This window comes from Pseudopodoces humilis, chromosome 1 (genome assembly GCF_049639895.1).
Source record: "Pseudopodoces humilis isolate 2021_Gansu_Grassland_sample_001 chromosome 1, ASM4963989v1, whole genome shotgun sequence".
Taxonomy (NCBI): Eukaryota; Metazoa; Chordata; class Aves; order Passeriformes; family Paridae; genus Pseudopodoces; species Pseudopodoces humilis.
In genome coordinates this window covers 125,339,981-125,355,753 of record NC_142200.1, presented here as the reverse complement: position 1 = coordinate 125,355,753, position 15,773 = coordinate 125,339,981, and the positions used below count along the sequence as shown (strand labels likewise).

General features: G+C 38.9%; 1 protein-coding gene across 1 annotated transcript in view; it reads left to right on the top strand.

The window, feature by feature from the left end:
- The first annotated feature begins 400 nt into the window (after positions 1–400).
- The window catches only part of PHF14 (PHD finger protein 14), a 162,170-nt gene continuing 146,797 nt past the window's right edge, over positions 401–15,773 (top strand). Inside the window, exons 1-3 of the mRNA XM_014248760.2 lie at positions 401–522; positions 1,024–1,134; positions 13,022–13,671. Coding sequence (XP_014104235.1) covers position 522; positions 1,024–1,134; positions 13,022–13,671 — 762 coding nt within the window. The 5' untranslated portion in view covers positions 401–521. The remainder of the gene's footprint in view (positions 523–1,023; positions 1,135–13,021; positions 13,672–15,773) is intronic.

The following is a 15,773-nucleotide window of genomic DNA, read 5'->3' as shown; positions in this document are numbered from 1 at the left end:
AGGTTGCTCAGTGACCCATCCAACTTGGCCTTGAACATTTCTTCCCTTTTTTTTTTCTCTTCCTTCACTATGCAATGGATTGCTGTTCTTCAAAAGTGAAAGAATGAGCTTGACAATGCAAGAGAGTCCACGACAAACTCAGCTTTTTCAGCAGGGGTTAAATGAGAACAGCTTTTTAACACTTTCTCGTTTCCACACTGGGAAATGGAAAAGTGCCGAAGAGGTTTTTGGAGCTGTTTTTCACAGGCAGCACCCCGAGTACGAGCGGTTCTGCGCTGAGACTTTGCCATCAGCGCCATTGACGGCGGCCCCGCCGGGCCCCGCGGGCAGCGCCGCTCCCCGGCTCCCCCTCGCCGTGCGCACGCGCCGGGGCGGCGCCTGCGCGGCGGGGCGGGCGGCGGGGCGGGCGCGGGTCTGCATCCGGGTCGCCGCCGTGCCCATTGTCTGGGGAAGGGGCCCGGGGCTCGGCGGCGCTGCACCCGAGGGCCCCTGCCCGCCCGCCGCCCACCCGCGCAGGCTTTAGTAAGTGATCCGCAGCGGTTCTGCCGGCCCTGCCCCGCGGGGGTGCCGCTGTGCTCGCGGAGCGCTCCCGCCCCCAGGCGAGCCGGGTGCATCGCCGTCCCTTGGGCGTCCCGCGGTCCCGGCTGCGGATCCCCTCCCCACGTCTGGTCGCTGGCGGATCACGCCGCGGCGCGTCCTCGGGGGATGCTGGCTGCTCCGGGGGCGTCTGGCGGCCCCAGCGCCCGCCTAGCCCTGCCGGGGCTGCGGGCAGCCCGCGGTGAGCGGTGCCGTGCTGTTCCCGGCGCCTGCAGGGAGCACCAGCGCTCCGCCGGGAGGGCGGACCCTGCCCTGCCTCACCTGTGGGAGCGGGTGTCCTCGGGACCCCGGTGCGCCGCATCTGTCGGCTGCTCTCGGGACTGCCCCTGCCTGTCACGCCCGTGCCGCCTTGTAATTTACGTGCCCTTAGCGATGCTGAATTCTCTTTATGCCACCCAGTAACAACACTGTTTTTTTTCCCTGCAGTGGACCGCAGTTCGAAGAGGAGACAGGTGAAGCCTTTGGCAGCTTCGCTGCTGGAAGCTTTAGATTATGATAGCTCTGATGACAGTGATTTTAAAGTTGGAGATGCTTCAGGTAAATATGCTTTCTCATCTCCTCGGTTCAGAATTATCTCATTTTTGGTTTATGGTTGCTCATTTAATATCATATAGGAGGCAGAATGCTTGTAGTGAGTCTGCTGGGACTTGGAGCCCCTTGAAGGGAGTGATTTGATTGGATAACTGGTAATCAATAATTCAGTTGTGATTATTTTTTTTACAACAGAATGATTGTGAAACAAGTTTTGGTAGAAACATTTGAGTAGCTTTTCTGAAGACTTCATTAACTGTATTTATTGCTTCTGAGTTCTGCAGTGTAGGGATAATTTTTGGAATATTCATTGTATTTAGTATTGAAACAAGAAGAATCTAAAGCCATTTTGTTTTTCAAACAAGTCTAGATAATAGTTTGCTTTGGACTTAGGAACTTGACTTTTTCTTGAGGTTAATTCTACTCGGTGAGTAAGAACCTAAAGCAAAAAGATAATCTGTTTTTAATTGTTTTTTTTACAATAGACAAACTTAAGGTGTCCATTCAGATAGAAATATGCAGAAAAGTGTACACATTTCATACTAAAAGGAAGTCCCTACCGTAGTCTTTTCTATATGTGCAGATTCTTATATCTGCAGTGAACATTCACAGGAACTGAAAATAGACAAGATGGCCAAAATAAAATTAGTAAATTCAGGTATATTGAAGGAAAGGAGAAGAAGAGATAGGACCATGTTGGTCAGTAAACTGCACATTGGATGTTCTGTGGCATATGCTGAGGGAAATAAACGAGAGGATGCAGGATGTATAAGATGTGAGGGAAGCATTATGGCTGCTTATCAAATAAATTGACTTTGTTATTTGTGCACTCGGGATGCTGGTCTATGTTTTGTGTGAATGTTTAGTGCAAAAATATTCCCATTTAAAGGCTTATTCTTTTAACATTTGACGTGTTCCTCTGTACTGATGAACTTAAAAATGCTTAATAATAATTCACCCAGTGTCAGATATGCCCTAGTGTTCCTTGTTTTTAGTTTGTTTTGGTTTGTTTGGTTAGTTTTGTTCTTCGCACCACCTCTTCCCCTAGACTTAGACATATTTCCCATAGCTGTTCTGACAGAGTAGGCTGCAGTGGCTTAAGAGAGTAAAACTGATGTTATCTTATCAATTTAATTTTAAGACTTTTGGGGGCTTGTTTAATCTACCCTTTTAATAGTGTTCTGAGGCTTTTAGATCCTTTGTTTTGAATAAGGATATAATTTGCCATAAAAGGAAATGATTTTTAATTACAAAAAAAAAATTCCCTGTTTTGGAGCAGTAATGTAGGCAGGATTTGAGGGAAAAGGGGGATTGGAAAGGGACTATGGGTGACGAACACATAATTCAGAGCAGTATATTAGTTGGTCAAAAGGCAGTCATTTATTAAAAATAATGAATTCAGCTTCCTGATTCAACAGTGTGTGAGTGCAGATTAATTTGTAATTGCTAACCTTTTTGACTTTTAGGATTTTGTATATATACTAGAGGGGGCTGGTCTGTATTTAGTCCTGAGTGTATTTCAAAATCAATTTCATTTTGAGGAAGTTGAATGGATTTTCCTTGAAATATGCCACACTTAATTGAAACAAGCATATGGGGAAAAATCCAAGTTCTTCTTAAAATGTTTTTTTCTAATTGCTGTTTTGTGTTCCTGTATCTTATGAAGTGTTGTTTTAGCATTTCTGAACCTTTATCTATCATTTGTAGGTGAAATTAATGTTCTGTTTAATAAAACTTAAAAATTGGTGAGAACACTTTGAAACAGCAAGAGAATTTGACGTCTTATAATTTATTCAAAAATTTTCAAAAAGAAATTTGTGAGGGTTTAGAGAAGTTGAGGAATAGAAAGTTACTAGAAGTGAGAATTTTTAAATGTAATACAAGTTTAAATGAATAGTTGCAGGAAATCTGAAGCAGAACATCTGTACTGGTTTAAAATGAAGCTCATATAACGTACTGTTAAATTTGTTTGCATTTAGTCCATTTCTGTTTGGCTGGAAGAAGTGATTAAATAAAGGGACTTCCTTATACACACACACACACACACATATACACAAATATACATATATAGGACTCTCCATTAGTAGCCTGTTGTGAATCAGTATTTAGTATTTGCTTGAATTCAAAATAACATTGTATAGTTTGCTTACAAAAGGAAGTAAGTGTGTCAGAAGTAATAATCAGTTTGCATTGAATATGAGCATAAATTCTAGTATGGTAATTCCACACCTCCATGACATGTTTATGTTTATTCCATTCACAAATGCACGTATAGGTGTTTAAAATAACAAAACAAGTTGAAAAATTTGGTTAAAGGATTTTTTAAATATGGAGTTAAAAGAATTCTGAAGTTGTTTTCTCCCTGATGACTGTGTTGTGGCCATATGTGTGAGCTTTAGGATTTCTCGTGATATGTACTAGTAGATGATACTGTGCAAATATATGGGGACTGAACCCAGAACACCTAAACTTTTATGCAACTTCATTGTCCTGACAGATTTCTGGGAATATGTATTGCAGTAAGGATTTGAGAAGTTGCTGTTAAGTGCATTTAGGAAGCAGCTGGCATTTCTGAATTTTTGTTTTCAGAGTCCTGGCACCTTGGTAATTTTTTTCATTATAAAAAAATATTTCAAATCACTTTCAAATGATGATGATCCACAGGCAACATGGACTTTTACTTACAGTGTAGTTAATTTCTTTTCTTTTGGATTTGGGTCATACGAGCAGTAAGTTGGCCTTTTCTGCTTAAAAGATCTCAACATTCTGACATCTCTTTATCTCTAAATTGATTCTGGAACAGTTACCTTGTAAATTTACTTAATGTAAATAGTTGTCAGGCCTTTGGGATTTTCATTATGTTTATACTGAACAAAGTAATTTTTAATGGCTTCTCTGTTTCTGTTAGTAATGCCATATGCTAAAGTACTGTATTCTTCTGGGTTTTGTAAACATCTTGAAAAAATTGTTCCATGAGAAAGACTTTCACATGTAATCTTAATGTGGGATCAATCAAAGAAACTGTCCCTTTGGAGTCAGAGTATACAAACATGTGACTTGAAATGATGGTGCTGCAATATACTCAACTTAAGACTTTTAAAAGTATCTTTCACAATACACATCAGTTACCTGAAGTTTTGCTTTTAAGTTAACCAAAGCATGCTTTGGGGAGTCCTTTTGTTCATTTTTTTTTTCTGCAATGGGAGCAGCTGGAGATTCCCTAATGTCAAAAATCAGAGTACAAATGTAGAGTAATTCCCAGCAGGACTCCAAAGCAAGAATTTACTTTTCTTCTCTCTCATCGGTGAACTCAGTTTTGTCAACTGGAAAATTTCAGTTTTTCAGTATACTGAAATTGAAATCGTACTAAGGAATGTAGTGGTCCCTGAAAAAGAACCGTGTGAATTTAAGGACTGGTTCCTATCACAGTGTAGCTAAGAAGAAAATAACTGAATGCTGCCTTTGAAGAACTCAATCCTGTCACTGCTGCTACTGGTCTTGTTGACTCAAATTTCTACATACATTCTTTTAAGTTTTTTTTTGATGTTGAATGTGAAGTCTGACTTGCATATATATTATGTACTGTTCTTGTTGAAGTCAGTAGAAGATCCAGTTTAAAACAAGTAATGATCTACATAAATATCTATTCTTAAAAGCCTGCGTCTTGATCTAGAAATAAAAAGTTGCAAATATCATTATCTTTATGTAACTTGTTTCCTCTTAGCACAATGAAGATTACACTTTTTCTTTCCTATAAAGGATATTGTAATATGCAGAAATGTTTGTGAAGGATCAAAATACTGTAGTGTTTAACAGTACTGAAATCCTGATGAAGAAACAAATGTGTTTGGTTTTTTAGACTAAACTTAAATGATAGGCAAGAGTAAAGTTGTAAGGTGTTTCAGTAGACAGTGAAGGTAAAAGAAAATATTGACTAATTAATTATTAGTAAATTATTATGTATTTACATATTAATGTGTAGTTCCTGAGACTGGAATTCACAAGGGCTCTTGATACTTGAGAAAATGGGAAATACCTGCATTATGTTCTTTTGGAGTATCTTCATCCCGGGTAAAACTTTTGACTGTACAGATGTCTTCCACCTTAAGTAAAACTTAAGTAAAACTGACAAGATTTTCAGCTTCCATTTTCTTTGGTAACACTGAGATTTCTGTTATTCCAGGTGCTTGCTGACAAGCAATTGGTAGGGCACCCAATTTCATCAGTGTTCTGATGTAACTGAGGCACTTCCTAATGACTCAAGTCAAAATTGGTGATCTTTAGGTTTGAGTGGTTTGGCAGCTTGAGTAGACATCTGCTGAAATGTCATATGACATAAATATTGCTGACGTGAAAGTGGGGAAGCTGCTTACTATATGACTTTCCTTTATTCTCTTTCCATCATTTTTTCTATTAAACTAAATACTTGTTTTCTTAAATGTGTTATTGGGGATCAATGGTCAGTTTCTCCTCCTGCTCTGTCCAGTCTCCATCTGCAGTTAATACATATTAGATACTTAGTTTCAAAACCTTATTTAATAAGACAGTTTCTCTCCACAGAGCTGTAGCATCTTAATCTATATTGGTTTGGTTTTGTGTCTTCTTAATAACTTTATTTTGGATAGTTACATTTTTTTATCTGCCAGCACTGCCAATGTTGAATTGCTGGTAGTCTGCCAGTGTTTAATCATCAATACAACAAAATAACATAGAAAGCCAGGGCATGTATCTAACTGGTGTGTTAGAGTCTCTTGGAATTATGTTGCAAGGGAGGTATTAAGCCTTTAGTTCTTGCTTATAGCTTAATTGACCATAGCATAATGGACCTCTGTGTCTAATAAACAAATGCGGTCACAATTTTACTAGTTACGCAACTCTGCCTTTGGTATTTTAAAAAAATCTTATTTTCCAAACATGATCTAGGTTTTTCTGCCTCTTTTTTTTACATCCAGTTATTAAATATTGTAGCTTTCTAGTTAGTTTAAGCATTTCCTTAAGGTATTATGGAGTCTTTATATATCTAGATCAGATGTGTAGGAAGTACAACTGCTTTTGCATGTTTGGCATAGCACATATGCGAAGGACTTTTTGTGGTACTGGAGCTGTTCTTCTGTAAGGAAATTTATGGAGAGAGGCTGCTGACAAACACTTTTAGTAGTACTTTCCACATTTCCATCCATCAGGATGCAGGCACCCTGGGTGAGGGATTGTACATGGTGCTTAACATGGTGTTTTAGCAGAGATCACTAGGTAATTTCACATAATTGTCAAAGGCTAGTTGTTTGCCTTGTGGTGGGGGGAAAAAGAGAGTAAAGGATCAATAGATAAGATGGTGGTAGTTGAGTGACATTAACTGCACCTGCATCCTGTTTTTTGTTACTGCTCTCAAAAAGAGGGTATTGTGAAAGCCACTCTAGCTAGGCTTTGTCACATGATGGCTAGATTATTATTGAATAATATTATTTAGCAGTGATAACTTGGTAGTTGCTTTCTGTGTTGTGTACTTAGCTTTTCAGTGTTTCAGGATCCTTGATTGTAGTTGTTGTTGGTAGCTTTCAGCACTTTGGGAAGACTCAACCAGATAGGATATGATTAGAATAGAAGAATTTTCTAAAATGATCCCAAATGCTTCTTGTCTACTATTTGGAATTTGTTAAGCTTTGTTAGTGGAAGAGGCAAGTCCAAAACCAAGTCCATGATTGCCTTTAACCGACTTATCCTTTAGAGTTCACTCAAAACAATCAATAAAGCTGTTTTTTAAAGAGCTGCTTATTAAACTAAATACTGCATTGAGGAACCAGACTGTCTCCTGTGAGTGGTTGGCCCAGGTACTGATGTAGTGCAGCACTTGCTGTCTGTATACATGAATTTTCTTAGAATGTTGAAAAAAAATAAAAATTGTGGGATGTCATATTTAAAATTGTTTGTAAAATGGTCCTGCATAAAACCCTGGGAGGATTTTGTTGTTGTTGACTCATGTAATGATGTCAGTAGGTTTACCCTGAAGTCTTGTGTATCATACATATTATACAAGACTCCACAGCTGAGTGGAGTGTTTATTACTCTTTTTTTGTATGTTAATTCTGTAGCATAATGTTCTGTACTTTTCAGAATTATCCTCTTTAAATTTGACTGCCACCTGCTGTTGAGCTTAGTAGAGCTAAAGATACATGGTGTAGAGGAATAAATTATGTCTTTCTCCCAACTGTTAGCTCTCATATTTGTCCTCAATGAAACTCTATTCTTCACTATTTGATGATGTATCTGGCTCCATCTTTCACTTAGAGTAGCTTTACTTCTCTCCTATAGGAAATGACATGATATGGTTGCCAATTTGAAAGAGCCATTCTTTAAGCATTTCTTTCAAGGAGAAAATTGTATACTGCAGCCTCTACCTCAGTAAAAGTGCAGTTGACAGAAGAAGACCTGCAAAAATTGCTGTTATCACAGAATAGCTCTTTCTAGAAAAGCCCCTATCACAGTGGATGCATTCAGTTCAGGGAGAGCTATCTCATACTGTAGATATCTGTAGTGTGTATATGAATGTATAAAGGAGAGTAGAAAGCAAAATGTGCAGGCAGAAAGCAAAGAGAAATTGAAGGAGAGAAGTGGATGAAAATAGTGTTTATTTGCTCTTTGCTTAAAATATTGCATTGTGTAGTATTGATGTACAAGAATCAGTGTTACTAGAGTGCTGTTAGAGATCAAACTATACCAAGACTAAGATCTCCTTCAAAACAAAATGAAAGCTGAAATTGGCAAGAAGTCTAAGACTGTTTAGAAATGCATCAGCACAGTTAAAGCATCAAAACAAATGTCTACCATAGAATTATGGTGGGGAAATAATGAAAGCCGAGTTATAAATTTCAGTTAATTTCAACGTGGCAAAATCTTGTATAACCTTATTTACAGTAAGACAAATAGTGCACACAGGCACTTGGCACCTGTGAAATGAGATACAAAATACATTTTGCTTTGAGCATACATATGGCATTTAATCTACGATATGTCTAGTATGAGAGTATAGCTTTAGGAATTACTTGTAAGATGTTTATGAGAACTGGGAAGTATCACAGAATTTTAGATTTGTGTAGTCTGGAAAAGACCTTTTAAGGTAGAGTCCAACTGTTACCTTAGCGCTGCTAAGCCCACCACTAAGTCATGTCCCTAAGTGCCACATCGACACATCTTTTAAATATCTCCAGGGGTGGTGACTCAAGTACTTCCCTGAGGAGAAACCTTTTCTGTCAAGTTTTTCCTCATGCCCTACCTAATCCCCCCCTGTTGCAACTCGAAGCTGTTTCATCTTGTCCGAACGCTTGTTACATGGGAGGAGAGACTGACCCACCCCTTGCTACACCCTCCTTTCATGCAGTTGTAGTGATAAGGTCTTTCCTAAGCCTCCTTTTCTTCAGACTTCTGCTCCAGACCTTTCACCAGCTCCATTGTACTTCTGTGGACACACTCCAGTGTCTTTCTTGAAGTGAGGAGCTCAGAATTGGACACAGGATTTGAGGTGTGGCCTCACCGGTGCTGAGTACCGGGGGACAGTCACTGCCCTGGTCTGGCTGGCCACGCTATTGCTGGTACACTCCAGGATGCCATTGGCCTTCTTGGCCACTTGGGCAGATAGTGGGTGTTGTTAAGCCAAATGTCAACCAGCACCCCCCACCCTTTTCCACTGGTCAGCTTTCCAGCCCTTCTGACCCCAGTATGTAGTGCGCCATCATCTTGATGGCGTTCCAGATGATCTGCTCCAGGGCCTTCCAGGGTTGGCTGGCAGGACTGACTGCAGTTCCTTGGATACTCCTTCTGACCCTTGCAGATGGGTATCACATTTTTTTAAATTTTTAATCATCTGGGACCTCCCTGGTTAGCCAGGATTGCTGGTAAATGATTGAATGTGGCTCATTTGGGCCCACAGACCTCTGTGTTTCTGAGATACATAGCAGATCACTGACCATTTCCCCTTGGACTTCGGGTGCTTCATTGTGCTCCCCGTGTCTGCCTTCTAGTTTAGGAGGATTGGATACCCAGAGAACAATGGATCTTGCTGTTAAAGACTGAGGCAAGGAAGGCATTAAGTACCTTGGCCTTTTCCTCATCCTTTGGCTCTGTTTCCTTCCTCATTCAGTAAAGGGTGGAGATTGTCTTTAGCCTTCGTTTTGTTGATTATGTATTTATTATCTTTCATGGCAGTAGTCAGATTCTAAGTTCTAGTTGGTCTTTGGCCCTTATAATTTTCTCCCTGCAAAAAAAGTTTCTCCCTCATGTTGTCCCTGTAGTCCTCTTGAGATGCCTGCCCCTTCTTCCATAAGCCTTAAATTCTCCTTGTTCTTCTGAGTTCCAGTCAAAGCTCTCAGCTGTCTGTTCAGGCACATCAGTCTTTCTCACTGCTGGCTTGTCTTTCAGCACATAGCAGTGGCCTGCTCCTGTGCTTCTAAGATTTCCTTGAAGAATGTCCAGCCTTCCTGGACTACCTCCCAAGAGACTCTGCCAACCAAGCCTCTCAACAGTCTGGGATAGAAGTTCTGCTGACCTCGTTGCTTGATTCTCTGAGAACTGAAAATTGCCATTTCAAGTTTGTTCTGTCCAAAACATCCTCCAGTCATCACATGACCTGCAACTCCTTCTCTGATCACAAATAACAAGTCCTGTGGGGTGTCTTTGCTAGTAGTTTCCCTCATTGTCTCTGTCAGGCAGTTACCTTTCACACGCTCCAGGAACATTCTGGACCAGTTCTGCTCTGCTGTGTTGTGTTTTCAGCAGACATCTGGTAAATTGAAGTCCACTCTGAGAAGAGGGCTAGTGGTTGTGAGACCTCTCCCAACTGCTCATAGACTATTTCACTTTCCTCTTCATACTGGTTGGGTGGTCTTTAACAGACTCCCACCAATTTTGCCTTGTTGGACTTTCCCCTGAGTCTTACCCTTAAACAACAGTATTGCCATTACACTCTAGACAACCAAAACACTCCCTAACATATGGGGCTACCCTACCACCTCTCCTTCTTTGCCTGTTCCTTTTGAAAAGTTTATAGCCATCCAGTGCAGCGCTCGCTGCCCATGTCTACATGGGTGGCAGCTATGTTGTAGTTTTACTGCTGCTCAGTGGCTTTCTGCTTCTCCTGTTTGTTGCCTGTGCTGTGTACATTGGTGTAGAGACACTTCAGCTGGGCTTCCGATCTCACCAGCTTTTTGGGGGAGCAAGCCCTAAGCCTTACCATGACTATTTGCCGTCATGTCCATGTTTTCTAACACATAATAACCTTGTGTCTTTACTGCTGCAGGGATCTCCATTCCCTACCTCCACTGAAGCGATGGACCAAAGAACCTTTCTAGCATGTTGTCCCCCATACAATGGTGTGCTGCCCCCAGACATATCTCTAGGGAATCTGGATTTATTATTTTCCTCCTTCAAATCTAGTTCAGTCTTTCAGTGAGCCCTGCTAAGTCCCATGCAAAGATCCTTTTTCCCCTCTTGGTATCTGTGGTGCCCTGTCTGTTGCCAGCAGGCCTGATATCCTATAAACTAACGCATGATCGAAAAACCTTTAAAGATAATCTGAGTCAACCCCTGACTTAGTCAGAAACTTCTTTCAGTAGACCAGATTGTTTAAAGCTCCATCCCACTCAGCCTTGACTATTTTTGGTGATGGGGCACCAACAGGTTCCCTGAACAACCTGTTCAGTGTCTCACCATGCTCATTGAAAAGTTTCTTGTGTCCAATCTAAACCCTACCCTCTTTCATTTTAAAACTGGTTCCCCGTTTTCTGTCACCATTGGCCTTGGTAAAAAATCTCTCATAAGCTCTGTTCTCCCTGGAGCTTTCTCCAAGCTGAACCACCTCTTTGAGCCTGTCTTCATGGAGTGTTGTAGCCTTCTCACCGTTTTTGTGGTCCTTCTGTGGAGGTACTGTCTCTTAACAAGGAAAGGATGAGAGAAGTAAGCCTGTTTATCCTTAAGAAGAGACCACTGAGAGGGGACCTCATCCATGTCTATCAGTATCTGAAAGGAGGGTGTTGAGGATGGACCAGGCTCTTTTCAGTGCCAAGCAATAGGACAAGAGGCAATGGGCAGAAACTGATGCACAGGAGGTTCCACTTGAATCTGAGGAAAAAGTTCTTTAGTGTGGAGGTGACTGAGCACTGGGGCAGATTGTCCAGAGATGTTGTGCAGTCTTCCTCACTGGAGATATTCAAGAACTGTCTGGATGCAATCCTAGGGAGACCCACTGTGGTCCCTTCCAACCTTACCCATCCTGTGATTCTGTAGCCAAACAAATTATTGTAACTTGAAAACAATTTTTTGGATTGTGTGTTAGTTAATACTGGTTTTATTTCTTGTGGATGCCTGACTCATATTCTACTCTTTCAAAACTTCAGTTAATTATCTTGTACTTTGATTACTACAATTAAGGCTAGTAGGTGTAGAGAAATGACTGAATTATGTTTTTATTAAAGACTGTAAAAAGCTCGTGTTTTTTCTGGATCTCTAAATGTTAGAACATATGTTGGAAACCTTTAGTTTCTATTAGCTTGTAAGGGGATGGGTAGCTTTGATGTCGTACTCAGTAACAGTAGCACGTCTGTAAGGTATATGCTTTTTTGTCAGCAGCATATAATCTCACTGAATGTTTCCACATGCAGGTATATGCAGAAGAAGGCAAAACTGTCCATTTTATTGAAGTAACAACTGGATAATCATTGGCAATGTTCTTTGGGGTGGAAAAGAATGCCACATGAAATGATACACTGCACACCTTCCTCAGTATCTGTTTATTTGGATTTATACAGAGCTGAGTGTGCAGAGAAATTCTTAGTGTAAGGTGATACTGAATGGTGGAGATCTTTGGGTTATAAGTAAAGCAATTAAGATTTTTTTTTTTTTAATTTGTGAGCATTGACATGTTTCATCCTTGCTTCTATATGACAGAACTTGGCTTTGAGCAAACTGGAAACTGTAGCCACTGCCTAATTGATCTCTGCATTGGATCAAGAAACTATATTTTTTTTTTAAATTTTTTAAAAAATATTTTCTGAATTTTCCTTCATTAAAACAATACTATGAATGAAAAGCAGTAGGTGCATATAGGATGAGAGATAGCAAGGTGGATGCTGTTTATAAAGTTTAAAAAGTTCACCTGTCATTTCTCAGTATTTTTACTTGTACTTTATAGTAAGAATGTCTCTTTTTTTATGTAAAAATCTTTCTCTGTTCTTTTCTGTTGCTCGTGTTGGCAATTATGTTTTAATGAAACAGTACACACAGGACAGTACCATATGAGTGGTATAAGGTTAATGCATTATAGTGCAGCTGCAGTGCTGAAAGAGGAATAGTTTATGTGGGATGAATAGGTGAACTAACCTTGGAAATTAAAAGAGCCCTCAAACCCAGAGAAACAAAGATGTGTTAAAAATGATGGTGTGAGATTATCCATATTATTATTATTAGAACTAGTTATGTAAACTCTTCATTTTGCAATTTCAAACCTCTTCTATTGGATAGCTATTTTATTTTGAAGATGTAGAAAACACCTCCAGAAATTAAAAACTGGAATGCTTTCTTTAAGATGTGACTTCACACGGAAATTACTCTGTGCTACTGCTTTTTGTTAATATGAGCTGCAGTTCAAAGGAACATATAATGCTCATTTAATAAGTTCTACCATCTTTTTTTTTTTTTGGCATCTTAAAATACACTGATGTTTAACAGATTCTCAACATAGCACTCGAAATAGCAGTATTTGGACACCAGCTGAAAAAAATAGGTGGAATACCTTATGAGGGAGAAACATGCATCATTCTTTTGTTTAACAACTTGCTTCAAGAAATTTTATTTTTGGGGGTACATTTGTGTCGGAACTTTTTTTAAATTTTCATATGCTCAACAGATTCTGAAGGAAGTGGTCATGGGAGTGAAGATGCATCTAAGGACAGTGGTGAAGGTTCCTGTACTGAGTCAGAAGAAAATATCTTGGAGGAGGAACCGGCAGAAGAGAAAGTAGAAGAGCAACAGGCGAAAACCTCCACTGAAGAAGAAGTGCCAACAGCAGATAAAGAGGTAATTAAAACTGAAAAGAAAGAGCAAGAAGATGAAGAAGAAAAGCCAAAAAAGAAGAAAGAGAAGGAGAAAGCAGCTGAACCTGATGCTGTTGCTGATGAGCAAACAAATGAACCAAAAAAATGGAATTTGCGCAGGAACCGACCTCTGCTGGATTTTGTATCGATGGAAGAACTAAATGATATGGATGACTATGACAGTGAAGATGACAATGACTGGCGGCCTACTGCTGAGAAAAAAAAAGGAAAGAATGCACTGAGAAAAGAGGGGAGTGATGGAGATAATGAAGATGATGAAGATGATGGGAGTGGAAGTGATGAGGATGACAATGATGAGGAAGGTAATGAAGAAGATAATAGCAGCACGGCTAGCGATGGAGGATCCAAGAAGAAGAAGAGTAAAGTTCTTAACAGGAATAATGCAGATGATGAGGAATTGACAAATGATAGCCTGGCTCTTTCACAAAGCAAGAGTAATGAGGTAGTGCAACCAACTTTCTATAATATATCTGTTGACAAGTGGAAACTACTCCCCAGTAGCTATTCTATTAATATTAAAAGTTAAACTGATTGGCTGGGCTTGTGTTCACACAATAATAAGTGAAGCAGGAAAAATTATGCTAAATAGGCACTGCATATTAAATAACCTTGCTTGGACCATTTGACCAATCTAATGCCACTAAAGTCATTAGTGGGACTTCTCTTGGCTTTACAGAGATTGGATTAGTACTAAAACAAATAGGAGGTCCAGTATGCAAACCAACATGTGTTAGCAAGACTCCTAGTCCTGTTTTAGTGCAAATGTTGCATATCTGTAATGTCATGAAAGTTAAAGCATCTGTGACATAATCATAAAATAGATGAATGAGGCATTATTCATTGCCCTTCTTTGTGACAAACATCAAAGTCTGAACAAAGTTCACTTACAGAAGAATTTTAAGTAAAAAACCATTCATGCTAGGTTTAAAATCAAATAGAATAATTATGATAATTTATGTTGGATTTGCTTATAATAGTCACAAATTAACTAACTTCTTACCATACTATATACATACATTTGGGTACTATGATTATTATATTAAGTATTTTCTGATTGCAGAATGTGAATATTATATAAGTGTTTAATAAAGTAACCTTTTTTTCCCTATGCACAATTACAGTTGCCTTGAAGATTGTGCCTGTGAAAAATTAAGATTGGTATCTTTATACCTATATATATATATATTTTATATATCTATATATAAAATTGGTTGTCACTGTGGCTGACTTCATGTTCTGCAGTACCAGAATTCTGAACAAAGTAAAAAGAATTGCTATAAAATATTCATTCAGTTTTCAGGATATAATCACAATGTCAGCATAACATTTGAGAAATGGTAGTGATACGAAATTATTTACAGTTCTGTTCCCTTTAAACTTGGTTTAAATGTGGAAAATGACAGGGAACTAAACAGTATTTGGATTTGGTCCATTTTAGATATTTCGATAGGTATTATATTTATATATTATTGCAAATGAGCTCTGCTGTCTTGACTACTAGCAATAATTGGGATTGGAATAAAAAACTATGATTTGTTTGTTTTTTTTTAGTTTTTTAATTTTTTGTATAGGCATCTTCTTTCCTTGTCAAGGCTCTGTGATTCTAGTTCAATTACCTGCATTTTCTTGGCTCAGGAGCTGAAAGTGTTCTACCAATACTAGTGAACAGAACTTGAAACAGGCAATTTTCTTTCAGAGTTGCTTCCTGTATCAGAATGGAGACATGTGGCTACATTCTTAGTGATCTGTTCTTCAGTTTAATTTGCACTGGCTTGGAAAACAGACCTGTTTCAGAAACCCACAGCTGTCTCTGATGTATCTTCTTCAAAGCTTCTTAGTATACATAGATATCATATTCTATTCTTGCCTTAGATTTAGAACAGTGATCAGAACATAAAATTCAAAAATTTGAAGTTCAAATTATAATTTTGTAACTGATAATTTATCTTTATAGCATGTAAAGTGCTGTACTGATCATGAGTAGGTCTTTATCAAGAGGTTTTGCAAAAGTCAGTATCTATAGACTGTAATTTTCGGATTTCTGATACTCAATATACAATGTATTATAACAGTATGCTTTCCACTGCTACAATATTTTAAGTTAGTGAAAATGGAAAAAGAGTAAAAAAAATCTTGTCTAGCAGACTCTGGCAAAAATTTCATCACACTACAGAAACGGAGCTTTTAGAAAATGGAGTTCTTAGATGTTCAAATCCATAACAAATTTAGGAAAGAATGTCCAGGTAATGAATTCTGAACATATAGTAGTGTCCTTTATATGAATTCTTTCTTTCTTTCCTTTGCTTATTTTTGGAGGATTGAAACTGGGGGGTGTTGGGAAGGGGTCGTGTGGTTCTTGTTTCCCTTATTTGTTTACATTTGACAAAAGTACTTTGAGGTTTGCATATACATTATTTTAACATGTGCTGTAGTTAAATACTACGTGCTTTTCTATAGTATTACGCACAGAATGCAAACTTAGCTTTCTTTCCTGAGGTAATGCATCATTAGTAGGTAAATTGTGCTTTTCTGTTTTTATAATTA